This window comes from Penicillium arizonense (assembly GCF_001773325.1).
Source record: "Penicillium arizonense strain CBS 141311 chromosome Unknown PENARI_contig014, whole genome shotgun sequence".
Taxonomy (NCBI): Eukaryota; Fungi; Ascomycota; class Eurotiomycetes; order Eurotiales; family Aspergillaceae; genus Penicillium; species Penicillium arizonense.
Genome location: NW_019173291.1, coordinates 179,588 through 206,217, shown reverse-complemented (window position 1 = coordinate 206,217; position 26,630 = coordinate 179,588). Strand labels below are relative to the sequence as shown.

General features: G+C 47.7%; 10 protein-coding genes across 10 annotated transcripts; 5 read left to right on the top strand and 5 right to left on the bottom strand.

The window, feature by feature from the left end:
* Window positions 1–248: 248 nt before the first annotated feature.
* Window positions 249–1,426, top strand: PENARI_c014G01680 (zinc-dependent alcohol dehydrogenase; the record flags this gene model as incomplete). The annotated part of the gene is made up of 3 exons (XM_022633424.1): window positions 249–914; window positions 975–1,329; window positions 1,380–1,426. The coding sequence occupies 3 exons, from the start codon at window positions 249–251 to the stop codon at window positions 1,424–1,426; spliced, it is 1,068 nt and encodes a 355-aa protein (XP_022486700.1).
* A 2,224-nt stretch (window positions 1,427–3,650) lies between these two features.
* PENARI_c014G12259 (uncharacterized protein) lies at window positions 3,651–4,874 on the top strand (the record flags this gene model as incomplete). Its single annotated transcript, XM_022633647.1, has 8 exons — window positions 3,651–3,778; window positions 3,848–3,937; window positions 3,990–4,090; window positions 4,152–4,205; window positions 4,266–4,334; window positions 4,389–4,564; window positions 4,637–4,773; window positions 4,826–4,874. 8 exons carry the CDS (start codon window positions 3,651–3,653, stop codon window positions 4,872–4,874), a joined length of 804 nt encoding a protein of 267 aa, XP_022486709.1.
* Window positions 4,875–6,498: 1,624 nt separating this feature from the next.
* On the bottom strand, window positions 6,499–7,800 carry PENARI_c014G02842 (uncharacterized protein; the record flags this gene model as incomplete). The annotated part of the gene is made up of 4 exons (XM_022633450.1): window positions 6,499–7,260; window positions 7,318–7,478; window positions 7,530–7,631; window positions 7,713–7,800. The coding sequence occupies 4 exons, from the start codon at window positions 7,798–7,800 to the stop codon at window positions 6,499–6,501; spliced, it is 1,113 nt and encodes a 370-aa protein (XP_022486573.1).
* Window positions 7,801–8,691: 891 nt separating this feature from the next.
* On the top strand, window positions 8,692–10,808 carry PENARI_c014G08420 (uncharacterized protein; the record flags this gene model as incomplete). The annotated part of the gene is made up of 9 exons (XM_022633574.1): window positions 8,692–8,991; window positions 9,048–9,149; window positions 9,206–9,370; window positions 9,462–9,549; window positions 9,607–9,700; window positions 9,752–9,819; window positions 9,890–10,118; window positions 10,191–10,430; window positions 10,493–10,808. The coding sequence occupies 9 exons, from the start codon at window positions 8,692–8,694 to the stop codon at window positions 10,806–10,808; spliced, it is 1,602 nt and encodes a 533-aa protein (XP_022486719.1).
* A 500-nt stretch (window positions 10,809–11,308) lies between these two features.
* On the top strand, window positions 11,309–13,063 carry PENARI_c014G03549 (TPR domain protein; the record flags this gene model as incomplete). The annotated part of the gene is made up of 1 exon (XM_022633468.1): window positions 11,309–13,063. One exon carries the CDS (start codon window positions 11,309–11,311, stop codon window positions 13,061–13,063), a length of 1,755 nt encoding a protein of 584 aa, XP_022486586.1.
* Window positions 13,064–13,237: 174 nt separating this feature from the next.
* Window positions 13,238–14,065, bottom strand: PENARI_c014G09059 (uncharacterized protein; the record flags this gene model as incomplete). Its single annotated transcript, XM_022633584.1, has 1 exon — window positions 13,238–14,065. The coding sequence occupies one exon, from the start codon at window positions 14,063–14,065 to the stop codon at window positions 13,238–13,240; it is 828 nt and encodes a 275-aa protein (XP_022486624.1).
* Window positions 14,066–14,994: 929 nt separating this feature from the next.
* Window positions 14,995–16,635, top strand: PENARI_c014G10532 (uncharacterized protein; the record flags this gene model as incomplete). The annotated part of the gene is made up of 1 exon (XM_022633613.1): window positions 14,995–16,635. The coding sequence occupies one exon, from the start codon at window positions 14,995–14,997 to the stop codon at window positions 16,633–16,635; it is 1,641 nt and encodes a 546-aa protein (XP_022486707.1).
* Window positions 16,636–17,117: 482 nt separating this feature from the next.
* On the bottom strand, window positions 17,118–20,777 carry PENARI_c014G08439 (DUF3433 domain-containing protein; the record flags this gene model as incomplete). Its single annotated transcript, XM_022633575.1, has 1 exon — window positions 17,118–20,777. The coding sequence occupies one exon, from the start codon at window positions 20,775–20,777 to the stop codon at window positions 17,118–17,120; it is 3,660 nt and encodes a 1,219-aa protein (XP_022486747.1).
* A 959-nt stretch (window positions 20,778–21,736) lies between these two features.
* On the bottom strand, window positions 21,737–22,983 carry PENARI_c014G01319 (sugar phosphate isomerase/epimerase family protein; the record flags this gene model as incomplete). The annotated part of the gene is made up of 7 exons (XM_022633412.1): window positions 21,737–21,854; window positions 21,905–22,080; window positions 22,131–22,233; window positions 22,299–22,457; window positions 22,513–22,650; window positions 22,710–22,806; window positions 22,884–22,983. The coding sequence occupies 7 exons, from the start codon at window positions 22,981–22,983 to the stop codon at window positions 21,737–21,739; spliced, it is 891 nt and encodes a 296-aa protein (XP_022486751.1).
* A 736-nt stretch (window positions 22,984–23,719) lies between these two features.
* On the bottom strand, window positions 23,720–25,395 carry PENARI_c014G05473 (glutathione-independent formaldehyde dehydrogenase; the record flags this gene model as incomplete). The annotated part of the gene is made up of 10 exons (XM_022633508.1): window positions 23,720–23,923; window positions 23,977–24,049; window positions 24,110–24,488; window positions 24,547–24,561; window positions 24,624–24,719; window positions 24,782–24,811; window positions 24,860–25,033; window positions 25,088–25,131; window positions 25,194–25,219; window positions 25,276–25,395. 10 exons carry the CDS (start codon window positions 25,393–25,395, stop codon window positions 23,720–23,722), a joined length of 1,161 nt encoding a protein of 386 aa, XP_022486576.1.
* Between the last annotated feature and the right edge of the window lie 1,235 nt (window positions 25,396–26,630).

Sequence of the window (26,630 nt, the reverse complement as noted above, 5' to 3'; positions counted from 1 at the left end):
GTAGTTGCTTTTTCACTCACCCGGTTGTCCGAAACATTTTGCCGCAATCGCACAAATTCCGAGAATTGAAGCGAGAGGCCCTGCCATTCTTCTCTTACCACAATGCCGTCCGCCAGCAGCGTCAACTATAAAGTCTTCATCAACACCCTTAAGAGTCTCACCAATTCATCCAACAGTATTACATTCGTCTCAACCGGCTTTCAACATACGAGTTTTACCGATTCCACACTTCGATCTACCTTATCAAAATGACCATTTCGGAGATGACCATTCCTGAAATGCAGTGGGCCCAAGTTGCCGAAAAGGTCGGAGGTCCACTTGTCTACAAGCAGATTCCCGTACCCAAGCCGGGTCCTGATCAGGTTCTGGTGAAGATTCGCTACTCCGGCGTATGCCATACCGATCTGCACGCGATGATGGGCCACTGGCCTATTCCAGTCAAGTTCCCACTGGTCGGTGGACACGAAGGTGCTGGAGTGGTCGTGGCCAAGGGCGCACTGGTTAATGGATTTGAAATCGGCGATCACGCTGGTATTAAGTGGATCAACGGATCTTGCTCTGAATGTGAATTCTGTCGGCAATCGGACGACCCCTTGTGTGCCAATGCACAGCTTTCAGGATATACTGTTGACGGCACTTTCCAGCAATATGCCGTCGGCAAGGCAACTCATGCCTCGAATATTCCGAAAAATGTTCCTCTTGATGCAGCTGCCCCGGTTCTTTGCGCTGGTATCACTGTTTATAAGGGTTTGAAGGAATCTGGGGTCCGGCCTGGTCAGACAGTGGCTATCGTCGGAGCTGGTGGTGGCCTTGGTTCCCTTGCGCAGCAGTACGCTAAGGCTATGGGTGTCAGGGTTATAGCTGTAGACGGAGGTGATGACAAGAAGGCTATGTGTGAACAGCTTGGCACCGAGGTATGAAGATGAAGAACCTAGACCCCGAATAAGCATGCATTCAAATCTAACTGGATTCAGACATATGTTGATTTCACTAAGTCGAAAGACTTGGTGGCCGACGTGAAAGCGGCGACTCCTGATGGTCTGGGGGCGCATGCCGTTATTTTGTTGGCGGTGTCTGAAAAGCCTTTCCAACAGGCTACGGAGTATGTTCGCTCCCGAGGGACAATCATCGCCATCGGTTTGCCTCCAGACGCATTCCTTAAGGCGCCGGTTCTGAATACAGTGGTCCGCATGATTAGTATCAAGGGCAGTTACGTTGGAAACCGACAGGATGGCGTGGAAGCTCTTGATTTCTTTGCTCGAGGATTGATCAAAGCGCCGTTCAAGCTAGCTCCTCTGAAGGATCTTCCAAAGATCTTCGATCTCATGGGTTCGTCATTCCCTGCTTTATTTGATGGCAAGATTACTGACCCAACACAGAGCAAGGCAAAATTGCTGGCCGCTATGTGCTTGAGATGCCAGAGTAGTTGGTCGATTATCGGGGCTTTGAGGAGAAATTATGCGAATGGAGTTGAGATATATTTCGGTGTCGAAATTTGCGAAGAGAATGCACATAGGTACAAATTGAAGTTCCAAAGTTGCTAAACCACCAAGTAATGTTGCACTTAAAAACTAACTTACTGTTGAAGCCAACCTCTTTATTACTGGCATTCAACATCAAAATTGAGGTTGATGTTTGTTTATCATTTATCCATTCCGAGCTGCTCCGCAACATTCTCGCATCGTGTTACGGCCATGGGCAAATTCTGTCCAAGATATGTGCATGTAGCTAGTCTCATCAGTCAAGATGTTTTCTTTGCCACCGTCAATATCATTACAAATCTGAGCTTTTGCTCTATGGATAAAACCTGGATCGATTTATCGGATAAGGCGGACTATCCCAAGGTTGCAAATTGGAGAAAGGGAACAAGCTCCCCTTATTGAATGTCAGGTCAACTTAATGCAAGGCTTATTTTTCCATAACTACACATTGGCATTGGAAAATGTAGCTTCATATTGTTAAAGGCAGAGACTCCTACCTCCCGTGTCAATAAGGACGGTAGTACTGAACATGGCTGAAAGCTCCTCTTCAAACGTAATCACTAGAGCAGCCAATTTTCTGATCCTCTTTTCCTCCTTTTGTAAGGCGCTCAAAAATAACCGAATTTACACCTTGCGTTTCTCCCAGCTATTCCCATTGGTTCTTTGCGCTCTTAATCCACTTCCAACCGAAGTATTGTACTTACCCAACCGCTACTAATAGCGAATCCATAGCTTGGTTCACTATCTTGGTGGGTTTTAATTCTATGCCCACCGTAACTATTCACACCAGTATATTGCGGCTCAAGACTCTCAGGCTCCAATTGCTCTGCTGGAACGTCTCGGAATTTATCCTCTGGGGTTTCGTGCGGCTCTTCCAAAATGTGGAGCAAACTTGGATCGATGAACTCAGGAAGGCCTTCTCCCAGGGGGTTCCCTTTACGGACATGTACCTCTGCTTCTAGAGTAGTCTCTTTCCTGTGCCGGATATTAGTGAGGTGATTCACACGGGGCGACTGGCGGATTACCGATAATGTGCGACATCGAAATCGTCCTTTTCGTGACGATCGGCTACTTGTAGAAACGGAACAGTGCAGTGCAAGTCAGCCGTGGTCCTCTCACTTGTAAAGTGACGAAGATATTTGGGTGATTTCCGATAGCCGTCCACACATGTAATTGGAATTCCACGCCTGATACATTCTTCACATGGCCGTTTATTTCCTATTATGCGCCGTCAGTGAATTGTCCTGGCTATAGGACGGTAAGGATGACTGGTAGAAAACCTAAGTTCTCCTAGGCTCACCGCATGTTTTGTGTCCTCGCTGACAATTTAAGCAGGACCTTTTAGCCTTTTCCCGGCGGCGGGACACCATATTTGACCTTGAGGTGCTCGGAGGTTGTGTCCTTTTGGCACAAAGAGCTGCACTATTGACATTCAAGGTGCATTGCATAGAGGACGACACTTCTTGGCTCGTCAAGCGACTATTGAATAGCAGATGTCTTTACGGAGTTGAGACACGAAACACGAAAGTGTCCCAAATAATACGTCGTGCTGCAAACGCCGAGGCCGGTATTTCCAAGGGAAATGCATGATTTCTCTTGGCATTCACTTATCGCAGTCGCCTTCCGCCCGCGACGCCACAAAATCAGCATCCCCGCATATTGTCTCCATGCGGATCCGCACGAAAATCGGAGCCGCATACCGCGAACCACACCGACCATCCAATATTAGTTCTACTGGGAAATGTGAAATGCATTGATCAATTTCAATACATCAAGTCTGGGTCGGCTAGTCGACAGGCGTACACTGTTTCTGTTACAATACCCCAGCGTTCCCCGCGTCTGAAGTATGCACTTGCTCCAGTTCCGTTCCGCCGCAGCGGACGAAGCAGGGCTTAGACTTGCACTAGCAAAATGTTACTGCTCGTTTCTATTACATTGAACTAACTATAGGAAAAATAATTGCTATAATCGTATTAAAAGGCAACTAGTCCACCCGATGAAGATCATAGAATTTTACTCTTAAGGTCTCGGTTCCCTCCATCGTCAATATATATCTCTTGCCTCCTAGGTTTATACCCCAGACAACACTAGCTCAAGAACAAAAATATGGACAGTTATACCAGACAAAACGGCGAAACAAAGGTCTCTTGCGAAAATAAGGAGAGCACAATGCAGGGTCTTACAGCCGTCCCTACATCGGTGACTCTGTCCGCTGAGCAATTTGAAAGGTTGTACTTGACTCCAATGACGCGCCATCAGCCTGCACTAGCCAAGCAAGTGGGAAACCCGACACCCCTGTGAGTCTCCATATAATTGTTCATAAAGTGCAAATTGAATTCTTATTAACCGCTTGCTCCGATCTCCAGAGCATTAGGAGGATTCGTTATCACCACTACACCGCTTTCGTGTTGCTTGATGGCCTGGAGAGGTGCCAGTGGGAATGGAGTCGCGCTCATGTAAGAGAGGGAACGAAATATTACTGATCGATTAATTGGTTGACGAGACTAGCGGCCCTATCGTGTTCCTTGGTGGTCTTTTATTGCTTATCACAAGTATTCTTGAGTTTGTACTCGGAAACACGTTCCCCTGCGTTGTATTTGGTACTATTGGTAAGACTCGCATCCCGGTGAGAGTATTATACTCTGATTTTGTTCTCTAATATCTCGATAGGAGGATTTTGGTTTGCATTTGCAGCTACAATGATCCCATCTTTCAATGCAGCCGGTTAGTTCATATGGCTCATTTCATTTGTCTAAATTATGATGTATCCTCACACATAGAAAGCTCCTTATTCCCCGACGGCCAACGATACAGCCGCCGGATTGTCTAGCACTGGCTTCTTGAATACCTACGGTGAGTGTCACATTCCCGAAAGTCCGGGCCGACAATATTGACCGCTGACACCAGCATTTCTGTTCATAACTATGGCTGTTCTAATGTTCATCTTTATGATCTGCGCAACACGCACCAATATTGTTTACACCCTCATTTTTCTATCGCTACTGATTGTTTTTCTTCTGTTGTCATCCGCATATTGGTTAATGGGTGAAGGAAATGCCGCCACGGGTGACCGATGCGTAAAGGTAATAACTAGTTCCTAGATCCGAGCATGCCAGGTACATAGAACGTCTACTGACTTCTGATTCCTTTTTTAGGGGGCCGGGGCTTCACTCTTTGTTGCTAGTCTGCTTGGCTTTTACTTACTTATTGTTCAGCTGTTCGAGGCCCTGGAATTCCCATTCCATTTGCCGGTTGGAGATTTAGGGATGCTTTGGACCATTACTCCACAAAAGTGAGTGGCGCTGCTGAAAGTAAGAGAATACTTTATACTAACTACAAACAAGGGGGGAGCGACACGATATCGAAGAATGTGCTGCCATTGGTCATAATTGATATCGCTTTAAACAAGGCATTCTTGTTACTGTCCGCTATATTATTGTGGAAAAGACAATATGGATGGATTCATTCAAGACTAGCAAAAATAAAAAATAAAAAAACAAAAACATACAACAGTAAGGATTCGCTAGTGGTCACCCACCTAACTACTAACTTACCGGCGTGTGGCTTAAGTACGGCTGAGCGGACGGGAAGCCCTGTTCTCCACACCCTGTGGTCGTATGTACTGGTTTTTCCATTAAGTTTTACTAATGTACAACTTTTCATCCTTATGGCCTGTAATAAAATGAAGCTCAGTTCCACTGTTCCACTGTTATCCAGTAGATCCTCCACATCCGAGACACCCCCACGCATGTCTAACCTACCAGTATTAGGAAAAGGTCGCGCTAATAATCTCTTCTTTTAATGTTCGAGTTTATCAGTTTATAGTGAAAACCCTGGATCGCTCCGGAAGAATCCCGCGCCGGGCTCAATCGGCTCTAGCGCGGAAATTCTCAACAAATATATTCGGCCCGCGCCAACGTCCCTTTTCTCCTTTTTCTTTTCTCTCCATCTACAGTTTACATTTCGATGTAAATCAATTGGGGCTCCACAATGTGGCTTGCTGAAGGTTACTCGATGGCTTCGGCCTTCATGGGTTTCTTTCCGTTCCCGGCCCTGGAGAGTAATGTCGCTTCTCTTTCCTAAACACTCTCTACGCTGGTGGTTCCCCCTCCGGGAAGGCCTAGGGTGTTGTCTGGTGAGAAGGCGTACAGACTATTTGTAACTTCTCGGCGTATTCTAGCGGTTATATAAAATCAATCGACCCGCTCTATTCATGCCACTTTTGGTTCCAGAACGTCTCTGTCTCAATTGATGCAGTCTTCGAGGCCTCTTCGTAAGCATGATTCTCAATATACCAGCTGCCTATACCTGGAGTGCTCGATAATAGCAAAGCAGGGCGACGCGTGATTCCGCCTGATTTGCTTGTTTGGGAAATGGGAGATGCGCTTCTCTCGCCCCTGGGGGGCGGGGCGGTGGCTGATTGGGGGCTACATCTGGGCATATACTCTCCAATGGCCCTCTTGTCTATTTTCCTCTTTGCGTCGCGCTAAAAGGCCATTTCGTGCGTTTTATGTTGATATCTCTCGCTACAGCTGAACGTCCAGGTCGTATGAGGGCGCTCATAAAGTTGGCCATACAGGATTTGTGACCTGAGTACGGGTAGGCAGACGTGAAAACATGTAGTCATATACTTCTTCCGACAAACAACCAACTTATCTACGATTTTGTCGTTAACGTTATTTCCCGCTCCTATACATTGTCTTTCCGTCAAAATTTTGATTTACGGGAAATTTGATGCATGATGGACCAAAACAACAAGGGCCATTCAGAGGAATTTTGTTATCACTCACCTGTGATAAAGTCCCTTAACCACCCACGTCAGTCCGAACGATTAAAGTTCCTGAAGGCCCTCACGTATTGGCGCAAATTCATATCCGATTACACAAGAACACGTACTGGCTGGTTTCCGATTAAATGGTTTTGCAGTGGCACCAGGAAAAAGAGATGTTCAGGTAGATGATTAAGACAAGCAAGTGATTAATGCATCCCATTCAATAGGAAGGGAATTAACGCGACTTCAATCATAATACTTCGCTACCACTCCACCAATAATGGGCTGCTCTCCAACTTCACTTCGTGCCGCACCTTTGTCGACTCCCTTGGCAACTCTAGCCTTCACCCATTCGCCAGCAGTAATGCCAACCGCACTTTGATCGGCCGCTTGATCATATCCCAAACGGTGCAGTACTTCACTCACCACCGGACGCAGCTCAAGATTATCCTCCGGTCGAACAAAGTACAAAACACCTAGACGGTCGATGTCCCTCTGATCTGGCGGGGGCGCGACGACTCGGTGTATGCTACTTTTCAGAAATCCATTGGTGAGGAACTGGAGCGAGTCGGCAAGATTCACCGTGATGCTCCCTGGGAAGGGCTTCACCCACTTCCAGTCGCCCTCAGGGGTACGAACCTGCAGCGCAGCAACTGGCTGTCGGAATAGCAAAGTCAGGCTGCCGAAGTCGGTGTGGCCTTTGGACCAGATACCGGCGGCCTTCTCATTCTCCTCCTCGCTCCGACGGTGGTACTTCATGTACCGCAGGTGACAGTCGCTCAGTTTATCGTACCGGTGCACCTTGAGGAAAAAGTTTTCGGGTAGCTCGAGGATGATAGCCAAGAGTATGAGGAGCTTGCGCACAACTTCTTCATGGATGTGGCGTGCAAAGCCCTCAATAATTGGACGGTTTTGGTTCACAATATCCGGCTGCGGACGCTCAAGGGCGGGAATGAATTTTGGAATATTGAAGATTTCCGTCTTGTCAAAGACTCCTGGACTAATTTCCTAATCGTGAGGTCAGAGGATCCTGTTTTCACACGGCGTTGTTGGTTTTCCGCTTACCCGAAGACCCATTGGCTTGTAGCCATTGTAGCCACCTTTCTCTAGCTCCGCGCGGAACTTCAGCTTCTCCTCTATTGGAAGCTTGAATATCTGTTCACCAATAGAAAACTGTTGGTCGACCTCTTCCTGTGACAAGCCGAAGTTGGTGATATAAAAGAAGCCTAAAACTATAAGCATTAAAAGCATTACAAGGTAACTCTGGCACTACTGACCGATATTTTGAATGGCGTTGAAAAGCTGTGTGGCTAAGAGCTGCTTACCACCAGGCTGGTCAAACTGAGATAGATCTAACGTGGCAAGGTCCGCCCAGTCCACTACATTCAATTAATTCGTTAATCATTACCAGTATATTTCAGGCTGTGTTTGCGCATTAGCGAACAATATATAAAACTTACAGTCGAAAGAGGTCTCCTGGACCTGGTGATAGGTTGGAATTCCACTGCCTGTCGCAGTTGGAGTTGGGGTTTGAGCCAACGCTGCCATGGCGAAATATCAGAAACAAATTCACAAGAGAAGATATTATAACAATTAAATTGAAGAAGACAGTCTTATTGTAGAGAAAATGTCTTGCATTAATTCGAATGTATGAGAGATGCGGGTTTTTATCAAAGCTTCAGTGCTGCTGGCTTGGCAGTAAACTCAGGATTGACAAATGATTGGCTTCAAAAGCCTACTCCAATCGGGCGATTTTTCGCTGCTCATAAAAAAACCCTCGTGGTTGACGTGCAAGCCCGTTTCGTGCTTTAGCGTATTTTTCGGCGTATCTCCCCTTCCGCAGTGTGGAGTTAATATCTCATCATGTTATCCTCCGTTTGCGTGATCGATAGCTGTAAGCACTGTCCAAATGACGACTTCACAGACTACCCCCTGCAAAATCACAGAAACGTGAATATAATTTTGCTCCCGGAAAAAAGCTATGGTAAAAAAAGAAAGAAGAAAAACCAAGTTTGCCTGCTGATCAACAGAGAGAGATGTATCCAGCATGCAGATTTAAGAGGCTCACCGCTGCTGGAAAGATTTAAATGAAGGCAACCCAGCGATAGTTAAATGGTATACGTATGTTCACTATGTTATAAGGTGTGATACCAATTGATCGTACTTTTCACACATGTCGCATGTCAAGGTGAAGGTTGAGATAAGCTTGTTTGTATATGTATCTGATAATGTAGTAACATCTAGGCCACAGTGTGCGCAATATATGTGGGATATGATACAATGTGTCTGAGGCAATGACCTTTTCACTTGGCATTAACTTCGATATTATTTTTCGGAAGGTTTCCGGACTATCCAAATAGAAATAGAGACCCGCATATCTCAGAATGAGTGCTGTATTCCAACAAGGTCTGTTAACAAGAATTTCTTAACACCTTGACCATGTCAGACAAAGCACCCGAGCAGGTTACATCCAAAGACTTTGGTAGGACAACCGCGACTGATCTTGTCTCGACCACTGACAGTGGCATCGATCATGAACTTCATTTTGTCAGACGTGGCGAGGCTCTCGCAGAAGCTTCATCGAGCCAGGAAAGTATCGATGGCTACGAACCGGATCTGATGAGTGGCAGGACACTGCTCACAGCACAAGAAGAGAAGAAGCTGCTGCGGAAAATTGACTGGCGATTGATGACGCTTTGCTCACTTATTTTCATGTTTAAGAATTTGGACGGCAATAATGTGCGTATTGTCAGTCATCTCCTCATGTCAGTATAATGTGACTTACCGCTTGACAGACATCCAATGCTCGAATCATGAACAAAGGAACAGACCAGAATATTATGACACAGCTCGGAATCACATCAAACGAGTACAATCTTGTCACTGTCCTCTATTATGTACGTTAACCCAGACTCGGTATGCCACACATTTATGCTAATAATGGACGTCCCAGGTCCCATATATTGTGTTAGAAGCACCTTCAAACCTACTACTCAAGAGATTTTCTCCCTCAAAGTGGCAGTCCAGGATTATGATCAGTTGGGGTATCGCTCTCATGTGCAATGCTGCCGTAAAAAATAAAGGAGGATTATACACAACACGATTCTTGCTGGGTCTGGTACGTTCTATGGGAGCAAGTGTCAAGATATCAAGCAGAATTCTAGGCATGATCTTAATTCCAGCCGTGATCTTTACTGACACCACTATAGGCCGAGGCTGGACAGTTCCCAGGTGTTATTCTCCAGATGACATATTGGTATCGACCAGATGAGATGTCCTTGCGACTGCTCTATTTTTGTAAGACACCAATACTTAGCTGTGCTACCTGGGATCCTACTAACACTGAATAAACAGATATTTGTGGAAACTTCTCAGGTATCTTCGGCGGTCTTCTTGCCTACGGGTTTGACACCGTGTCTGGCGCAGCAGGGCTTTCCGGATGGCAATGGTAGCCCATTAGTACAGCCCCTATACTTTGATTGATGCTAAACATGTCCAGGTTGTTTCTCACTGAGGGTATTGCGACCGTGATCTTTGGTGTTGCCATCGCCTTCCTGCTCCCTGACTGTAAGGACCCTTTTTTTCATGCATCCTTTTACGTGAGACCTCAATATTAATATGAGAAATTACAATTTAGTTCCTGAGACAGCGAAATGGTTGACTGAGAGAGAGAAGAAGTTCATCCAAGCTCGACTGCCAGCTAATGCTCCTCGCGCCAACGAGCAAAACTTCAAATTCCGCGAAGTCATCGAGTCGGTGAAGGATGTGAGATTGTGGTTATTTACATTGATTTGGGCTACCTTCACAGTTGGAACTAACGGTGTGACTTTCTACCAATCGACTGTGATCGCGAATCTTGGTTACACGTAAGTGCTATAGTTACCAGACCGTTGAAAGGGTAACGGTGACTTCAACGAGCGTGGCTAACTATGTCGCAGGACCGTTGCTCAAGCACAGCTCCTCAATATCCCAATCACAGTTTGTGGACTCTTATTCATTGCAGTCACAGGCATCGCAGCAGACCGCAGTCGTATACCCCGACCGTTGTACCCACTTTCTTTCCTTGTCGTGATCATAATCTGTTACGGCGTGTTTGTGGCATATCCGAGTACCGGCGCTGTATACGCCGTGACGCTGATTGGAAATGCCCTACATGCAGGCTGGTTTCCAGTGATGTGGTTCGTTGTTTCTAGCTTCACCGGCTCCGGGTCTTCATGCATAGCTGACAACATTGAAATAGGCCATGGCGCGTGCAAACCACTTCACGAGCCACGGGATCTGCGTTTTCTATCGGATTCGTGAACAGCTACGGCCAAATTGGAGGTGCCATCGGTCCGCAGTTGTTCAACAGCAAATACGCACCACACTATACAGTGCCTTTCTCCGTGGCCATGGGTCTAGTAGGTCTTTGCGCGATTTTGACATTGATAACATGGTGGGTAACTTGGGACACGGAGCGTGACACTAGACGCCTAAAGTTTGCCAAAATTGCGGCAGAAAAAAGGGGCGAGACGATTTTGGAAGATGTTGTGGATCATGACTTGAAGACTCAATGAGGTAGAGTGGGGGCTAGAGCCTTGCGATAGAGCTATTTTAACATACTTAAGCCCGTATATACTCCTTTTTTGTAACTATTACATGTAGTCAAGGCGATGTAACGTCAACTGTAATGCGGATTCGTCTTTAATAGCTGAACAATATATTATGGCGATGCTGCTCGTTTAGCTGAATTCCCATGTTGATATATTCATGTTTGTTCAGCCATCCAACAGTCACCTGAGTGTCCCTGATCCAGCTCTAACTGGGGAATTCGCGATCATTTTCCGCTCTTTCTCATTCGTTCATCTTTACTTTAACTATCCGAAATGGCCAAAAAAGGTCCGAGGGACCAATCAAATCACGCAATCACCACGACCGGATTAGAAACCATCCGAGTCCATAGAAACCGCCAATGTTGGGCGTTACTCATGTGACTTCTGATATTCGACATCCCTTTCGCATATTAGGAACACGAAACTTCTGACACTCTCGGCACTCGGCTGATATAGCCGCAAAGATGGACTCTGCTGAACCTCAACCGCCCGCACGCGCTTCCGGCGACCCCTACTTCGATTTGGGAACGTTGAGTCGCACAGTGACCACCAGTTCCCATGAGGCTCAGATATGGTTCGACCGAGCGCTCGTCTGGACATATTGCTTCAATCATGATGAAGCAATTACTTGCTACCGGCAGGCAATTGCGCACGATGAGAGCTGCGCAATGGCCTACTGGGGGATATCCTTCTGCTCCGGCTCCAACTACAACAAAACATGGGCATTGTTCGACGAAAAGGACCGGATAAATGCAATCCAGCAGTGTTATGTATTTTCGCAAGAGGCTCTGAAGCGGGTAAACCATGCATCGGATTGGGAGCAGGCACTCATCGAAGCTCTCGCAAAACGATACCCCAACGATGACCCGAGTAGGGATCTGGGCGCATGTAACAAAGCATACGCCGAGTCCATGAGAGATGTATACTTAACACTCGGTCGCAACGATTTTGACATTATCACACTCTTCGCTGATGCATTGATGAATTGCGCCCCACGAAAGCTTTACGACGCCCCCACGGGACTCCCGATAGCCTCGTCCCCTGTATTTGAAGTGAAAGATTTGCTTGAACAGGCTCTGAAAATGCCAGGCGTTGAACGGCATCCAGGTCCCGCGCACATGTACATCCACCTGATGGAAATGTCGGCAACCCCTGAGGCTGCTTTGCCTGCGGCAGAGATGATCCGCGAAATATTCCCCGACACCGGCCATACATTCCACATGCCAGCCCATATCGATGTTCTTGTGGGCGATTATCGTCGCGCAGTCGAATACAATTTAAAGGCGACTATCGCAGATGATAAATTCTTTCAACAGAATGGGGGCTTGACATTTTATAGCTACTATCGACTTCATGACTATCATTCTCTCATTTATGCCGCCATGCTAGGTGGGAAATCCAAGGCAGCCTTGTCGGCGACAGATCGAATGGAAGCCACTATCACAGAAGAAATTCTTCGGGTAGAAACGCCTGCGCTTGCAAACTGGATGGAGTTCTTTAAGGCCGTCAGAGTTCATGTACTCATTCGCTTTGGAATGTGGGAGGACCTCAAAAAGCTCGACCCCCTTGAGGACAAGCACTTGTATTGTGTCACAAATGTCATGAGACACTATGGAAAGGGCATCGCGTACGCCGCCACATCGCAGCTTGAAGAGGCCGACAAAGAGCGGGAGCTTTTCAAAGCTGCTTCCAAGCTTGTCCCCCCTACGCGCCTCGACTTCCCGAACAAAATCATTGACATCCTCAAGGTAGCATCTGCTATGCTGGATGGCGAAATCGAATACAGGCGAGGCAATTATGAGACAGCGTTTCGCAGCCTACGGGAAGCAATTACTTTGGAAGATGAACTCCCCTTTGCGGAGCCATGGGGATGGATGCTTCCAGCAAGACATGCATATGCAGCTCTCTCGTTGGAGCAGGGGAAGGTTGAACGGGCTGCACAAGCATATGCTGAAGATTTGGGACTTTTCCCAACGCCTAAACGTGCCCACCAACACCCGAATAACGTCTGGGCTCTCCATGGTTATCACGAGTGCCTTGAACTTTTGGGTCGTTACGCGGAGGCAACCATTATCAAGAAACAACTTGCTCTCGCTCTTGTGGAGGCGGATGTTGAAATCACATCTTCATGTTTCTGTAGGCTTGGGAATATTCCCTCACCTAGTGGAAAGCCTAAAGCGAATGGCTGTCATAGTGTGGCATCGAAGTGTCAGTGCTAGATTTAACGATACTTCGATTAATAGATATTGTTCGAAAGAGATCCATGCTTTAGATGGGGATTAGTTCCAGAATCATAGAATGAGTTCTCACGCCCTGCAAAATGCAGAAAATAGGCAGTAGCTCAAGCTATGCATTTCGGGAACACTTCTAGATAACAAGTCATAATATGGGTATCACACAACGGCTTCTGCAACATTCTTTATCATCCCCCGAACCTCCTCAACAATACGAAAGCATGGCACCAATTTCCGTGCCACGGGATCTTGCGGACAGAGGTCAAGCGGATCGTAGTTCAGCGCATCCTCTTTCTTCCGACAACCACCTTCGAGACCAGGGCAAGTTTCGTGTCCAACCAAATGACGATTGCGTTGCCGCAGAGCAAACTTTTCTCCCAGCGCTAGAAGTCGTTTCGCATCAGTCTGAAGGCCATTTATAACGAGCTCGTGGAACTTATCGCCGTTGATTTGTAAAATTGGGCCTGAAGGAAGCCCAAGCCCGGTTTCAAGACTGACGGCTTCAGTTTCATTCCTCATACTCAGCTCAGAACAATATTCCTTTAACCAGCGCAGGTATTTCTGGTAGCCGGCTGTTACTCCGAACATGAGTTGACCGACGAGGAGCACATTCTGAACGGTCAACCGAGGCGGCTTTGACACATCGTAGCAGATTAGACAGGTAAGTACCCTCTCTGCGAGAGACAATCCTGTGCGAAGCATGTGAATGGTATCGTGCGACATATTCGCGCGACTCAGGTTCCGGACTATGTCCGAAACCTCTTCGTCGCATTTACATGACTGTGAGAGCGACACCGGAGACGCGTATGCACCGAGGGCTATTGGTGGGATTTCAGGGTCACTTATTTCGTTCGGTTGTAGAGTCTGCCATGACTCAAATGGTGTTGAAAATATGTTGCCGTTCTCGAGCATCTCCCAATGGAAGGAATCAAATCCGCAGCTTCCGGACATCTCGTATGGTAATGATTGGAAGTCATCGGCACCCATTAGCAGGTTGACCCCTTGTTGGGGGGATACGGCTGGCCGAGGTATGTGAGGCGAGAGACTTGAGGAACTTGGTGATTCTGATCGCTGATCTCCATTCGGAGAATGGCCGTCTTGATGCTCCTGTCGCAAGCGCTTCCTCGGCCTTCCAGGGACTCCTTTGTCTTTGAATCTACAAGTCATTGACAAGCCTCTGCAACGAGAGCAGCCGCTCTTTTCGCCTGAGCATCTGAGCTTTCGAGCCCCTATCCATCATTAGCTATCTATCGCATACTTCGGGGAATAAACCTACGGCACGCTTCACAGGAGTTTCGCTGTCTGGAATTCATACTATGTTGAGAATGTCTGGAATATGTAACAAACCAGAGCTGATGTGGAATTCCGAGATCGCTCATTCTTTGCTGAGATGGCGAGCTTCGAGCGGGGTTGTACAGCTAGCGGGAGATGCCTCTTGGGTAAAACATTCATTGTGGCTTGTTGTCTATAGAAGAATCAGAATCACTGGATCTGCTTTTAGAAATAGGATAGCAGTTGTATAAATATCGCTCATGCTCTATAATGCTTATACGTCAAAAGTGAACACGTCATGCACAATGCCAGGAGTATAGAAGCAACATTTGGACTCCGCCAGCACATAGACAATGCCTCCCATTTGAAATTTCCCACGATCCTTTTTTTTAAGTCAACTGGGCGCATATTTCGAGATATACCAAGATATAACAAGAAGTGTCCAGTCCAAACCCCTAAATGCGAGCTGTCAGGTCTTGCGGGGCCACGACAAAAACGTCCGAATAGCCCCGAAAAAACATCCGAGTGGACATTGTGCAGCTTCACTTTGAAGCTCCTTGCCTATTCGCATTGTTCGATTTGAAATTCAGAATTCAAATCTCCAACCATTGAAAAGCATCCTATTCCGAGATCCGGACCTCTAAATGACGAGATATACAAACGCACGTGATGTGCGCAATGCCTGGGTGATGAAACAGGAAATTGCTCTCCTGGATGTTCGCGAAGAAGGCCCATATGCCGAGTCGCATCCTCTCTTCGCAGTGAGCGTGCCTGTATCTGAGATCGAGAGCAAGCTGCCAGCATTGGTTCCTCGACTGGCTGCCTCGATTGTTGTCTATGACAATGGCGAAGGCTATGATACGCGGGCTATATCCCGGATCTCAGCTATGGGGTATACGAATGTCTCCATCCTCGAAGGTGGGCTTTCTGCTTATGCTCCTGTTGGCGAGGTGTATCGCGATATCGGTGTGCCGTCCAAAGCGTTTGGCGAGCTTGTCGAATCCATCAATCACACTCCATCCGTTTCTGCGCGGGAGTTAAAAGAGGCTTTGGAGAGTCAAAACGACCTTGTTATTTTGGACGCCAGACGGTTGGAGGAGTTTAATACCATGAGCATCCCTGGTGGCCGGAGCTGTCCTGGAGGAGAACTGCTATATCGCTTCTTCGAAACCGTACCTTCTCCCAAAACAACAGTTGTGGTCAATTGTGCGGGTAGAACACGCAGTATCATTGGTGCGCAGTCTTTGATCAATGCCAAAGTCCCCAACAAGGTGGTTGCCCTCCGAAATGGGACTATCGGGTGGACGTTGGAGGGTTTCAAGCTGGACACCAACAAGACGGACCGGGCACCACAGCCTTCAGCTAAGGCATTGCGTAAGGCGGTTCGGCACGCGAACTGCTGGTTCCTTCAGCTTGACATTGTTAATATCGGTATGACCGAACTTGGTAATCTTGCTAGGTTGGGGGAAGACCGGACTGTATACCTGCTCGATGTCAGAGATCCCGAGGAGTATGCCCTTGGTCACCTGGACGGGTTCACTAATGCTCCTGGTGGTCAACTGGTACAGGCCACCGACGAATGGATTGGTGTTCGAGGAGCTCTCGTTATCGTGTACGATACGGATACTGTTCGAGCACGGATGACAGCCAGTTGGCTCTTTCAACTGGGATGGGAGGTGAATGTACTTTCTCTTCCAGACTCCCCGTATCCCAATGAGCTTGTAGTGCCAAGGGCACCTGCATTCCGTTTTTCGAAGCGTCATGGTATTACGGTCGATGGCCTTCGAAACCTTCAAGGAGCGACTGTGGTCGACCTTGCTCGCAGTCCTGCCTATCGCAAAGGTCATATCCCCGGCGCATGGTTTTCTTCTGGACCCGAACTCGTCCGAGATTTAAGACAGCTTAGGGGTGATGACCCTATTGTGCTCAGTTCTCCAGATGGCTTTGTTGCAGCCATGAACCTTGAGGATGCACGGAATTCGATCAGACAACGAGTCCTGTATTTGGAAGGAGGAACGGAGGCTTGGGCGGCCGCTGGCCATCCCCTGGAAACCGAGTCGCGGTGGCTTTCTGAACCAGTCGATGTCTATAAAAGACCATACGAGGGGACAGGCAACGCTCGCGAGAACATGCAAGGGTATCTTGACTGGGAGTACGGGCTTGTCGCTCAACTAGCAAACGACGGCGTCGCTGGTTTCCGCGTTGCGCGGGACCCGCGTCCGTCTGGTGGCTGTGATGATTGTCCTCGTTGTAATCAGTTCAATGAGTCTGATGAATCTGATTGATTGCTCTCACCAGTGAATGACAGAAACAGGATCCCATTTCAAGGGGTATCAGGCAGGCCATTCTATTTGGCCTTCAGGGTGCTCAACAAAAATGGAAGGAAATATGTATTTACACAGACACATACCAGTTAACGCTGTTTGATACTCGGTCCTTTCAACCAAAATGTGCTATCTGGCGGTTTGTTAACCGATGAGGAAAGAGAATCTGGAGCTAAACAAGTCAACTTAAGTATAGCCAATCATAATTGATACTATTACCACTTGCTTTTCACCTCTACTTCCATGTTTTACCTTTCTTTTTCTTTCCTTTGGAAATACAGAAGGTCGCTTCCGTTCGCCGGTTTTCCAAGCTAGCGCATCGGTTGATGGGAGGAGGCCTGGTGGCCTCAGCGTTCAAGATCCAGTGACGGAGGTAAATATATAGTCGCAACAATGCCAAATCTGAAGTCATAGCTGTCATAATTCATTAACCCTGAAAATACTCAGGTACTATGTGTATGTGTATCTACAAGCGTCGACTCAGACCCCACTGCAGCCAGTGACACCTCCAAGGGATACCCCGGACAAGAGAGACCCAAGCCAGGCGCATCATCCATTTCATACTCCTCACCCCGGCTATCTTCCGAGGCTTTTTCATCAAAGTCAAGAGCCACCCTCCCCGTTCCACCACCCTCACCCGAAGCATCGAATTGTCCATACCGGAACCGCCGTCCAAGTGCGTCAAGGTGATCGCGCTGTTCGGTTTCGCTCCAGTTCACAGTGCCCCGAATATCAGATAGCATGCGGCTGTGTGCAATCCATGGCATAAGAGAGCCGATCGAGCGAGGGACAGGCGGTCCGTTATAGTATTTGCGTCGTAGCCAGAAGACGGCTATGAGAACGGCGAAGTCGAAGGATAGAATGATTATCATGATGACAATTGTGGTGTCCGAGGGTGGGATTCCCCATACCGCTGCGGTGACGGTGGCATTCACTGGGTTTACGCGTGGTTCGCTTGGCAGAGCGTCAAGATACAGATCACGCCAAAGTGATGTATGCATGCTGAAAGTTGATTGGTAGACGAGCTTGACGGCGCCCAGCAGAGCGGTCTGGTCTTGAGATGCGAAGTGTAGTTTCGAGGTTTCGTATATTTCACTCGTTACGAGTGTTGATCCGTCGTGGTGTCGCGTGAATCCTTGCGTAAACGCCGCCAGACTATCTGACGCGTTTTGGAACATCAATCCTTTGGTTATCATGCTGCCAGATACTGGCGAATAAGATTTGATCAAACCCTCAGCGCCGAAATTGATATCAAAGTCTTGGATCTGGACCTCTGGCTCGCAGTGAAATGCGGTTGGGTTTGCAGAGAGAATTGTATCCATGGCAGTTGCTGCTCCATAGCTCACGAGCACGAAAGACTTCTGGCATGATAGACCTGAGTCTCTCGGTGCAATCAAAAAGATCGATTCATTGGATGAATGACGGTGATACCTAGTTGGTTGGAGTTCCACTTTGCAGTTCGTATCAACGGAACTCTGAGAGGGGGTATAGGTCCAGGTTCTATTTTCGGAAGCGATGTGTGAGTTGCTGGAAGAGATTTCCGCGCATTGAAGGTCGACGCCAATACCACGTGTTCGGGCTGTGTACATCTTCCAATCCAGGTACTCGTCGTCTTGTCGAATTTCAAAGGGAAAATAAGAGGTATTAGCGGTTGTCCACGCCAATATAGAATGGTTCGTGGACAAAGTATCTTCGATTAGGTTATAACCGTGAAAATCAACCCTGACGTCAGGGTTAAAGAAGTGAGAGTGGTTATATCGCGGCGTCAAGTCCGTCGTAAGCTCAGACCAGTGATCGACTGTTGGTTCGAACATTCCACTGCTGACAACGGTCAAGAAAAAATCTACCAAACAGACCGAGGACAGCAAGACTAAAACAGGAGGTGCGTTTGAGCGAAACTGTTTCCAGATCGTGATAGGTGTTTTGGAGCCATAGTTCACAGTCAGAGATTGTCGCGCTGAGGCCATGCCCTCTTTCAGTTGGACCCAAGGCTCCAAGTTACTCAAATGACGATGGACTGAGATGAAGAGGGAACTGATAATTGAGGCTATGACGGTGGGTCCGTATATCAAATATAGATAGAGGATTGTCGCCCCAGTGGTGGGTAACTCGAGCTTGTCCAGATGAATGAATTGGAAAGACGCTCCGAATGCAGCAAGAACCCCCGCTATTGTTATGCATTCGAGTAGGAACCACGGCGTCTTCACGAAATGAGGCTTCGCATTGGACCGTGGTCGCCGTGGTGGCCTTGCTGGACGTCGAGCAAGGCCTCGTAGCCGGGAAGTACGTGTATTCGAAGATGCAACATGCCCTTCGTTCGGGATAATGTCTATCTGCCTTCCCTCTGGTCCATCAGTCCATCGGCACCATAGTGATCGGGCAAATCGGCGGAGTTGTCGCGGGGTAGCCGTGTGAAAGTCGATATCGGACTTGATCACTGGGTTTGTCGAAGTAAACATGTCTGTGACGATGGCGCATTGCGCCGCGATAGAGCCGGGGTCGGCTTGCAGGAAATTGGGTCGATGTTGGTAAATGAAGGACATGAGAATGAGCAAGACACACGATGCCAAAAGAATGGATTCCGCGACTATGGCAGAATGAGAGCTCACGCGATAAACAATCCTACGGGTGGTTTGCTTTGCCTTGATCTCCATCGCGGAAGCTGTGGTGTTGAAGAATTTATTCATCGAGATAGTGAAATGTCGGTTCCAAAGGTGGCGAATCTCTTGCTGATAGTCGCCAACTGTCAAGGGCTTCAGCAGGCTGGTCAAGGTGCCATTCGTATCGATCGATCCAGTCCAGTCAGAACTAGAATGTTGGTACCCGGGACCCAACAACGGAAGATTTCCGCGTCGATATCTCGTAAGAAGGTTTTTTTCGAGGCCACTTATGCTGATTTCTGATGAGGTCATGTTGGTCTTCGTTTTAGAAATGTTTGTAATAGTGGCGACAGAGGTATTCACGGGGAGCGAGATCTCCGCCATGGCGTGCATATATGCGCTCCGACATCCAAAAACCGTAGCATTGGATAATAAACCCTCCGATGATGTAGTGTTTACATTGATAGCGAGGCCTATCAGCGAAAACGACCCGCACCCGGTGAGATTCAAGGTCGATGTTGAGTTGGTAGTATTTTCAGGATCAAGAGGCTCCCAGTGTCGCAGCTGGAACGAACCTTTGTTGTCTGGAAAGGAGCTATTCAGGGAAACATCCAATTTGCATTCGGAAGCATTTTCGAGTTGGACGTTGCGTATGTTCCAGGTCAAGGCTGCTCCTGAGCCATCCTTGGAAGCAGCATTGGTCGAGTTGGATATATTCCACGTATGAGGAACAATATTTTCCAACGTAACTTCCGTACAGCTCAAATTGGCCCAGTAAGCAAGTTGATTCAATTGCCAAGTCGAACGATATTCCCAATCTATTGGCCTCGAGATGGGTGGTGTGGCGTATTCGAGAGTTCGATAAAAGAAAAACGTGTCTGCATGAAACTGCGTTCGGTTTCCGGAATGATGTCTGTCTTCTGCTAGCCAATCATTCTGGTTTTCCAGGTTGACCAAACTGGGCCAGGTATAAACAGGCTGCAAGGAAACCATGTCATTCTCCTCCAGGGCCACAAGCCCTGACATTAGGGATGGCAGAACCATTCTAAGTATCATCGCAGTAGATGAGACGAAGACCACAATCCAATGACGGTTTCGCATCGCCGTTATCGGAGCCAAAATGCCGAAGAAATAGCAATAGTTGGTGAACAGCACTGTCCCGGGGGCTCCCTTCGGGTTGGCCAATTGAAAGTACGGCTCCAGCCGCAGCACGTCGAGGGAACATATGTTCCATAGTGTCATTGCTAGCACAGCGAATGCTGTTGGCAAGTACGTGGGGAGTCTTGTGGAGAAATTGGCCAGTTCCGTGTAAGACAAAAGATGAACGAGACCCTGGTGACGATTGGAATATTGACGAATAGCTTCGATCGCAATTGACATGGACAAGAAGAGAGCAGCAACAGTGAAAAGATATGGACGCCGCAACGAGGTTGGGACCCAATACTTCTTTTCTTGTGTTGGTGGAATGCTTGAATTCTCCGAGCCATCTCGTGGCTCGGTCATTTTGGCTTCCCCAGTGGACGAGTTAGGCCCAGAGATCGACAGGGCAACCCAGAAGCATCGTAATCGGTTTCTGAGTTATCTGTATATTAAACTCGGACTCAGACAAGTGACAACTCAGAAGAGGCGCGTTTCAAGTTTGCGTTGTATAAGGTTTGCAGGGTTTGCACACTTGGCGTGGCGCAGCTTCGGATAGGCCGAACACTCGAATCGCCCACGTTTCCGTCACAACCCCTTATAACCTGGGGCTCTCACGTCAAGACGCGGATATTGAGGCATTGACTTGCAGTTGTTTGCCTATGCTGACAGCTGACAGCCGATCTCGCTCGTCTTGGGGATCACGTGCCCGACTCGCCACCACTGTAGAAGGAGCTCAATGGAGCCTCGCCCTTGGTCGCCCGCTTTTTGCTGGGACGTGGGGCACTAATTTGTCTTGGAAAGGTGACTCTAATCTGGTATCTGAAACCTGACCTATTAATCAACTTCACGGTGAAGCAATTTACCATGTGGGGCGGCTAAACGGCTTTGGGACGATGCTTAGCCCCTTTTCCAGAGCCATACTGTACTACATACCCTGGCACTTCAAGCTAGACTAATGGTATAGCTTGATACATTCCGTAGTGCAATAGAGACTCGCATTTTCTTGTTTGCTTATTTCAAGAACAGCATAAAGTGTCATCTGTGGGTTAATTATTTCAAATGGCCGCATGATCGGGGACTCAAAAAGTAGACCGGGATTCGTACTAGCGCCGGAGTGAAGATGCAACTCGAAGCAAATTACTCTTCCACTCAGCCTCAGGAACATCGGAAGAATCTAAGCCCTTCATATAGACTTACGTGTGATATCTCACATGCTTTAACGTTATTTCATAAGTTAACTTTCTGTTGCTGACGTTATGCATAATGACTTTCCAATATTTTTCCACACCCGGTCGATTGATATCACTCACAGTTCGAACCAATCAAGCGCCAGTCAAACCTGCAGCATACTCCCTAAACAAAACCTCCAAACGTTTACCCTCCTCATCCGCAACCTCGCCATGAGTCTTAGCGCTGCCGATCGGATGATACGGGAATGGTCTGAGAACGGTTAACATCACTCACACAATATTATCTAGAAATCCACTCACCCGTATTCCGGCACGAAAATAAGTCTCGAATCCGGACCAGAGTCTTTGGCCCGAGCTTGGATAACTTGTTTCCAGATTCTCTCGAAGCATTCCCTCTCTTCTTTAAAGACGGGGTTGGTAGGCTCCGGGCATTGCGATGCTTGTGTTGTTCCGATTCGTGCGTGAATGTGGTACACCTAACCTGTTGTTAGCGTGCTTTATTGTCATTGCCTTGATGGTCTCCTACATGTGGAATGATTGCGTTCATCATAATCTTGTCGCCCTCACTGACATCTAGGACTCTCTCGCATCCAACCATCCAGTGGGAGAAATCGGCGTTAATTCGGAGCCTGTCGTGTCAGTTAGCAATTTGCTCCATCTATAAGTTAATGGTTGCAGTTAAGTATTCGCGTACTCTGGAACAGCTTCTAGGATGCACCGTGTGGCATAAGGCGTGAAAAGGGATCGGTTGCGGTGTGTTTCATGCCAGACTCGACCGGAGACTCCAAGCTCCTTGTCAATAACTAGCGTGCCCTTGTAGAATTTAATAGACTCTTCGACATCCCAAAGATCCCTAGATTGAGGTGTGAGAGATGCGACATCGATGCTTGAATAAAGTGCATACTCACTCTCCGGATTGGAAGTTCATGTACGAAGGCTTCAGTTGCTGGACCGATTGGAGGAGGTTTCGGTAGTTTGTCAGATGGTGGTCTGCTTTTGTGTTTGCCGGACGAGGACCGAGATATTGGAACCAGGACGAGTGAATCCTGTTCAGCGCTAATTAGTCACACTCTTCTTGTGTGACATCTTAAATTTAGATACTCACATCAACCCAATTTCAAGGCCAGTCTGGTCACAAATTTCCTTCAGTCGTGGGAAGTCTCTGCTTGGTTCCAGTGGGTGGATGTCTACTTCAACGCCACCTTTGTTAATCATGTATCGTTAGTTCAAAGTCCTACAGTAATGAACCCAGTCAGGATCTGGGTGCCAATTGACATACTGTATCCATGCGCCTTCAATTGCGGGAAAATCTGAGCCCAATTGTCCAAGTTAGACCCCGGGGCAATTCCCCAGGCGGAGCGAAAACGGTCAATTCTCATGGTTGCGTAGGGAATAGCGTGACTGAACAGCTGAGAATTGGTTTTAGAGCTAAGGTCGAACAGGATCATGGAAATACTATATATTTTTCATGATTGCTTGTATGCTTGCGCCATAGCTTCTCCGCATCGAAGATCAGTTCCGCTGCGACCGAAATAGGGAACGTTCCCCGTCCACGTCTGACCCACGCGTCGACAATTGGACATGCTTATTGGCTAACGTTTCGGGGGAAATATTCCTTAAAGAGCGCCTATGCCAAGCTTGATCATTTTGCGGCGAAGAATGCTCTTTAGGGATAGGCCCCCACGTAGTCTGCTGGAGATGCGGGGATGGGTGTTGTTCAACATCCCACTGGGCTCACATTATGCTTGTGACTTGTTAATGAAGGAGGGGTGAATGTGAATGATTTCGTCATGTCTTTGTTTGTGTCGGAGTTGTTCCGACCTTTTTCTGACACATTGTATGAGGGGGACTTGGCAGTTTCGCGTGCGCATCGCTGACCACCATTAACTTTAGCTTTCCAATATGTGCCTTTCAACTTCTACAATATGGTGGGCAGCTTCAGTCGCAGAGTCAAATCTTCCTAGTCGATGCTAGGTGTTCGTTTAGGCCAGTGAGCGTAGAGGCATGGGAGTCCTTGTATGTTTGGATATGTTTCGTATGATAATATTCCAGGCAAAGGCAATCCCAAATCAATTTTATATTTATGGCGGTATGTAACAATTTACTTATGGCAGATCAAAATCCACCGTTGGGGTGAATGATGACCTTCGTGTATCCATCTTCCCTTTTGTCGAACTTCTCATAGGCGGTCTCAGCATCAGCAAGTGTAATCTCGTGCGAAATCACGAAGCTGGGCTTGGCCTTGCCGGCAATGATCATATCCCGGAGGTATCGGTTATAAGCCTTCACATTGCACTGTCCAGTACCGAGGGATAAGCCCTGTGTATAAAATGTTAGTAATTTGACGAGATTGAAGTCGGACAAACAGGTACCTTTTCAAATAGCTTTCCGAAACTCAGACTAATCATTCCATTTGCAGTGGCAGCATCAGAAGCACCGGGATCACTGGAAGTGGGGAATATTGTCAGAACATTGCAGGGATATACGGTTGTGATAATGCCATACCTAGGAACGTAGAGTCCGGGAATGCCCATGCCTCCACAAGCTCTCGTCACGCGAATCATGTTTTCAAGAACAATGTTCGCCTTCTCGGCAGATCCGTTGGAGTCGACAGCCTGGTATCCAACAGCATCCACCGATCGATCAACCATTCCCCCGTTGTGAGCGATGATCTGGTCGACGGCGTCTCCTTTTGTGAAATCGATGGGAATAGCACCAATGTTCTTAGCTGCATCCAGCCGTTCGGCCACACGATCGACGACGTAGATGTTGGATGCTCCCCTCAACGCAGCCGAGTAAGCTGCCATGAGTCCGACTGGTCCAGCTCCAAAGACTGCGATACTCTCTCCTGCTTGAAAGCCAGAGATTTCGACACCGTGCCAGCCTATAGAATGTATATTAGAGGGAGATCAGCTGAAATATAATGGTGGGCTCATGCGTACCGGTGGGGAAGATATCTAAGAAAGTTGTTAGTATAAAGAACTCGAAGCGGTAGCGCGCAAGAGAAGTCGGTACTCACCTGCAAGAAGAACAAAGTCGGCCTCGTGCTCCTTACCCGGAGGTAGCTTGAGGGCATTGAAGTCTGCATAAGGAACTCGAATGTATTGTGCTTGTCCTGTAACAAAGGTCAGTTCAGCATTCGAGGCGCATCGTTCGAAGTTTGTCGTAAGCGCATACCTCCTCGGTAAGGACCCATCGCGACATAACCTGCGAATGTTTAGCTTAGGAACACACCATTATATCCACATTTCCTACCGTAAGCACCGCCTGCAAAGCCAGGGTTCACACCAGTACAGAAAGCGGTTCTTCCCTCCTCGCAGTTGCGACACCGACCATCGGCGACGTTGAAGGGCATAACAACGCGATCACCTTTCTTCAACAACGTCACACCTTCACCCAATTCCTCAACAATTCCCATGTTCTCGTGGCCTGTCTCCTGTTCAGTATTTCTTCTCGTGGCCCTTCGGCTTAACCAGATCTTACCGAAAGTGATACCTGGCTCAGCAGCTGTTCGTCCTTCGTACATGCTATTGCTCGGTTAATTTCACGCGACATGATCATATTATTCTCGTGCAGTGACAATGCTTACTGCAAGTCTGAGCCACAAATCGCAGCCTCAAATTCAAGTTAGTTTATTTCGCTTCTCAATTTCAGCTTGGTGGAGGACTGACAGTGGTAACCTTGACAATAATATCGTCAGGATGTTCCATCTTCGGCTTCTCAACATCTTCTACCCGCACCTGGTAAGGTCCGAGGTAGTTCAGTGCCTTCATAGTAGTAGCGGTAGCCATGGTGTATGAATTTGGATATATGATGACAATTAGATTTCAGCGGATGTCAGCGGGGCACTGGTGTATTTGTAGAAAATTGGCCCAACCCTGTCTCGCCCTTGCTCCATTGGATCCAGAGCCATTGACGCGCTCAAATCAACTCAAAGCACTGTAATTCTGCCCCTCGCGGAGCATAGCAAAGGTCAAATTGAGGGGGAGCTGCATGATCCCCCGCATCCGCTCGCGGGGAATATTGCTCTTTGTAGCTTCAGTCGCCGCACTTACCGAAATAAGACGGTGGAGTCGGAACTTATTACTTCATATTTGGCAGCTTCTACCGATGGCCTCTGGTTCGGCTTCTGGTTCGGTCATTGTCCTTCAATGTGGGAAATACTATGCCGATTGACCGCTTGTGGCTTGCAGATTGAGCCTCAGGCACCAACACCTGTATTTTCCTTGATTTGAGAGTATGTCAGAGTTGTTGAAGAGAACCTCCCTTGAGGCGATTGAAACCTACTCTTAACATTTAACTCTCAGTATCCCGCTGGTTTCCGTTAGAGAAACACACTAATTTAAGTCTAGGCCTGACAAGAGCAGTTCTGCCAGTGCGCTTATAATATAAGTAACAAGCACCTTGAATTGTTTTTTTACACATAGAAATAAGCTTATTTATTACTAACTGTTGATTGGCCCCGTGGCAGTAATTAAGCTATAGTGAAGAAAACAGCGTAGAAATAGCTTGCCATAACTCTAAGGAGAAGCTGCGCTAACATAAGCCTCGTCGGACCCGCACCGAACAAAAGCATCTTGGATCTCATACGTAGTACAAGCTTGTCTAGACCGTGTGCTGCACAAGACGCAGGTTCTATCAGAGTAGCCTCGACATCGGTCAAGTTCTTGAACTTGAACACAAGATCCGCAGGATATTTGGCATATTATGCAAAGACCTCCATCAACCACAACACCATGGGCAATGAAATTCTCACAGAACAGCACCTTGCGCTGACGGCAGTAGTGGCAGTGACCACATAGCTCGGAGTTGTCGGCAACAACGCGATTCCCTCCTGTGAAGTCTTGAATTGTATTACCAAATGCCGCAACTACACCAGCAGTCTCGTGGCCAGGTACGAGAGGAAACTGTACAGTTCTAGTGAAAATTGATTCTGCGGTTGTGTATCTATCACATATACCTGATTACCAAATTCACCATCATGGATATGAAGGTCTGTACCGCAAACACCACTGGCCACTGTCAA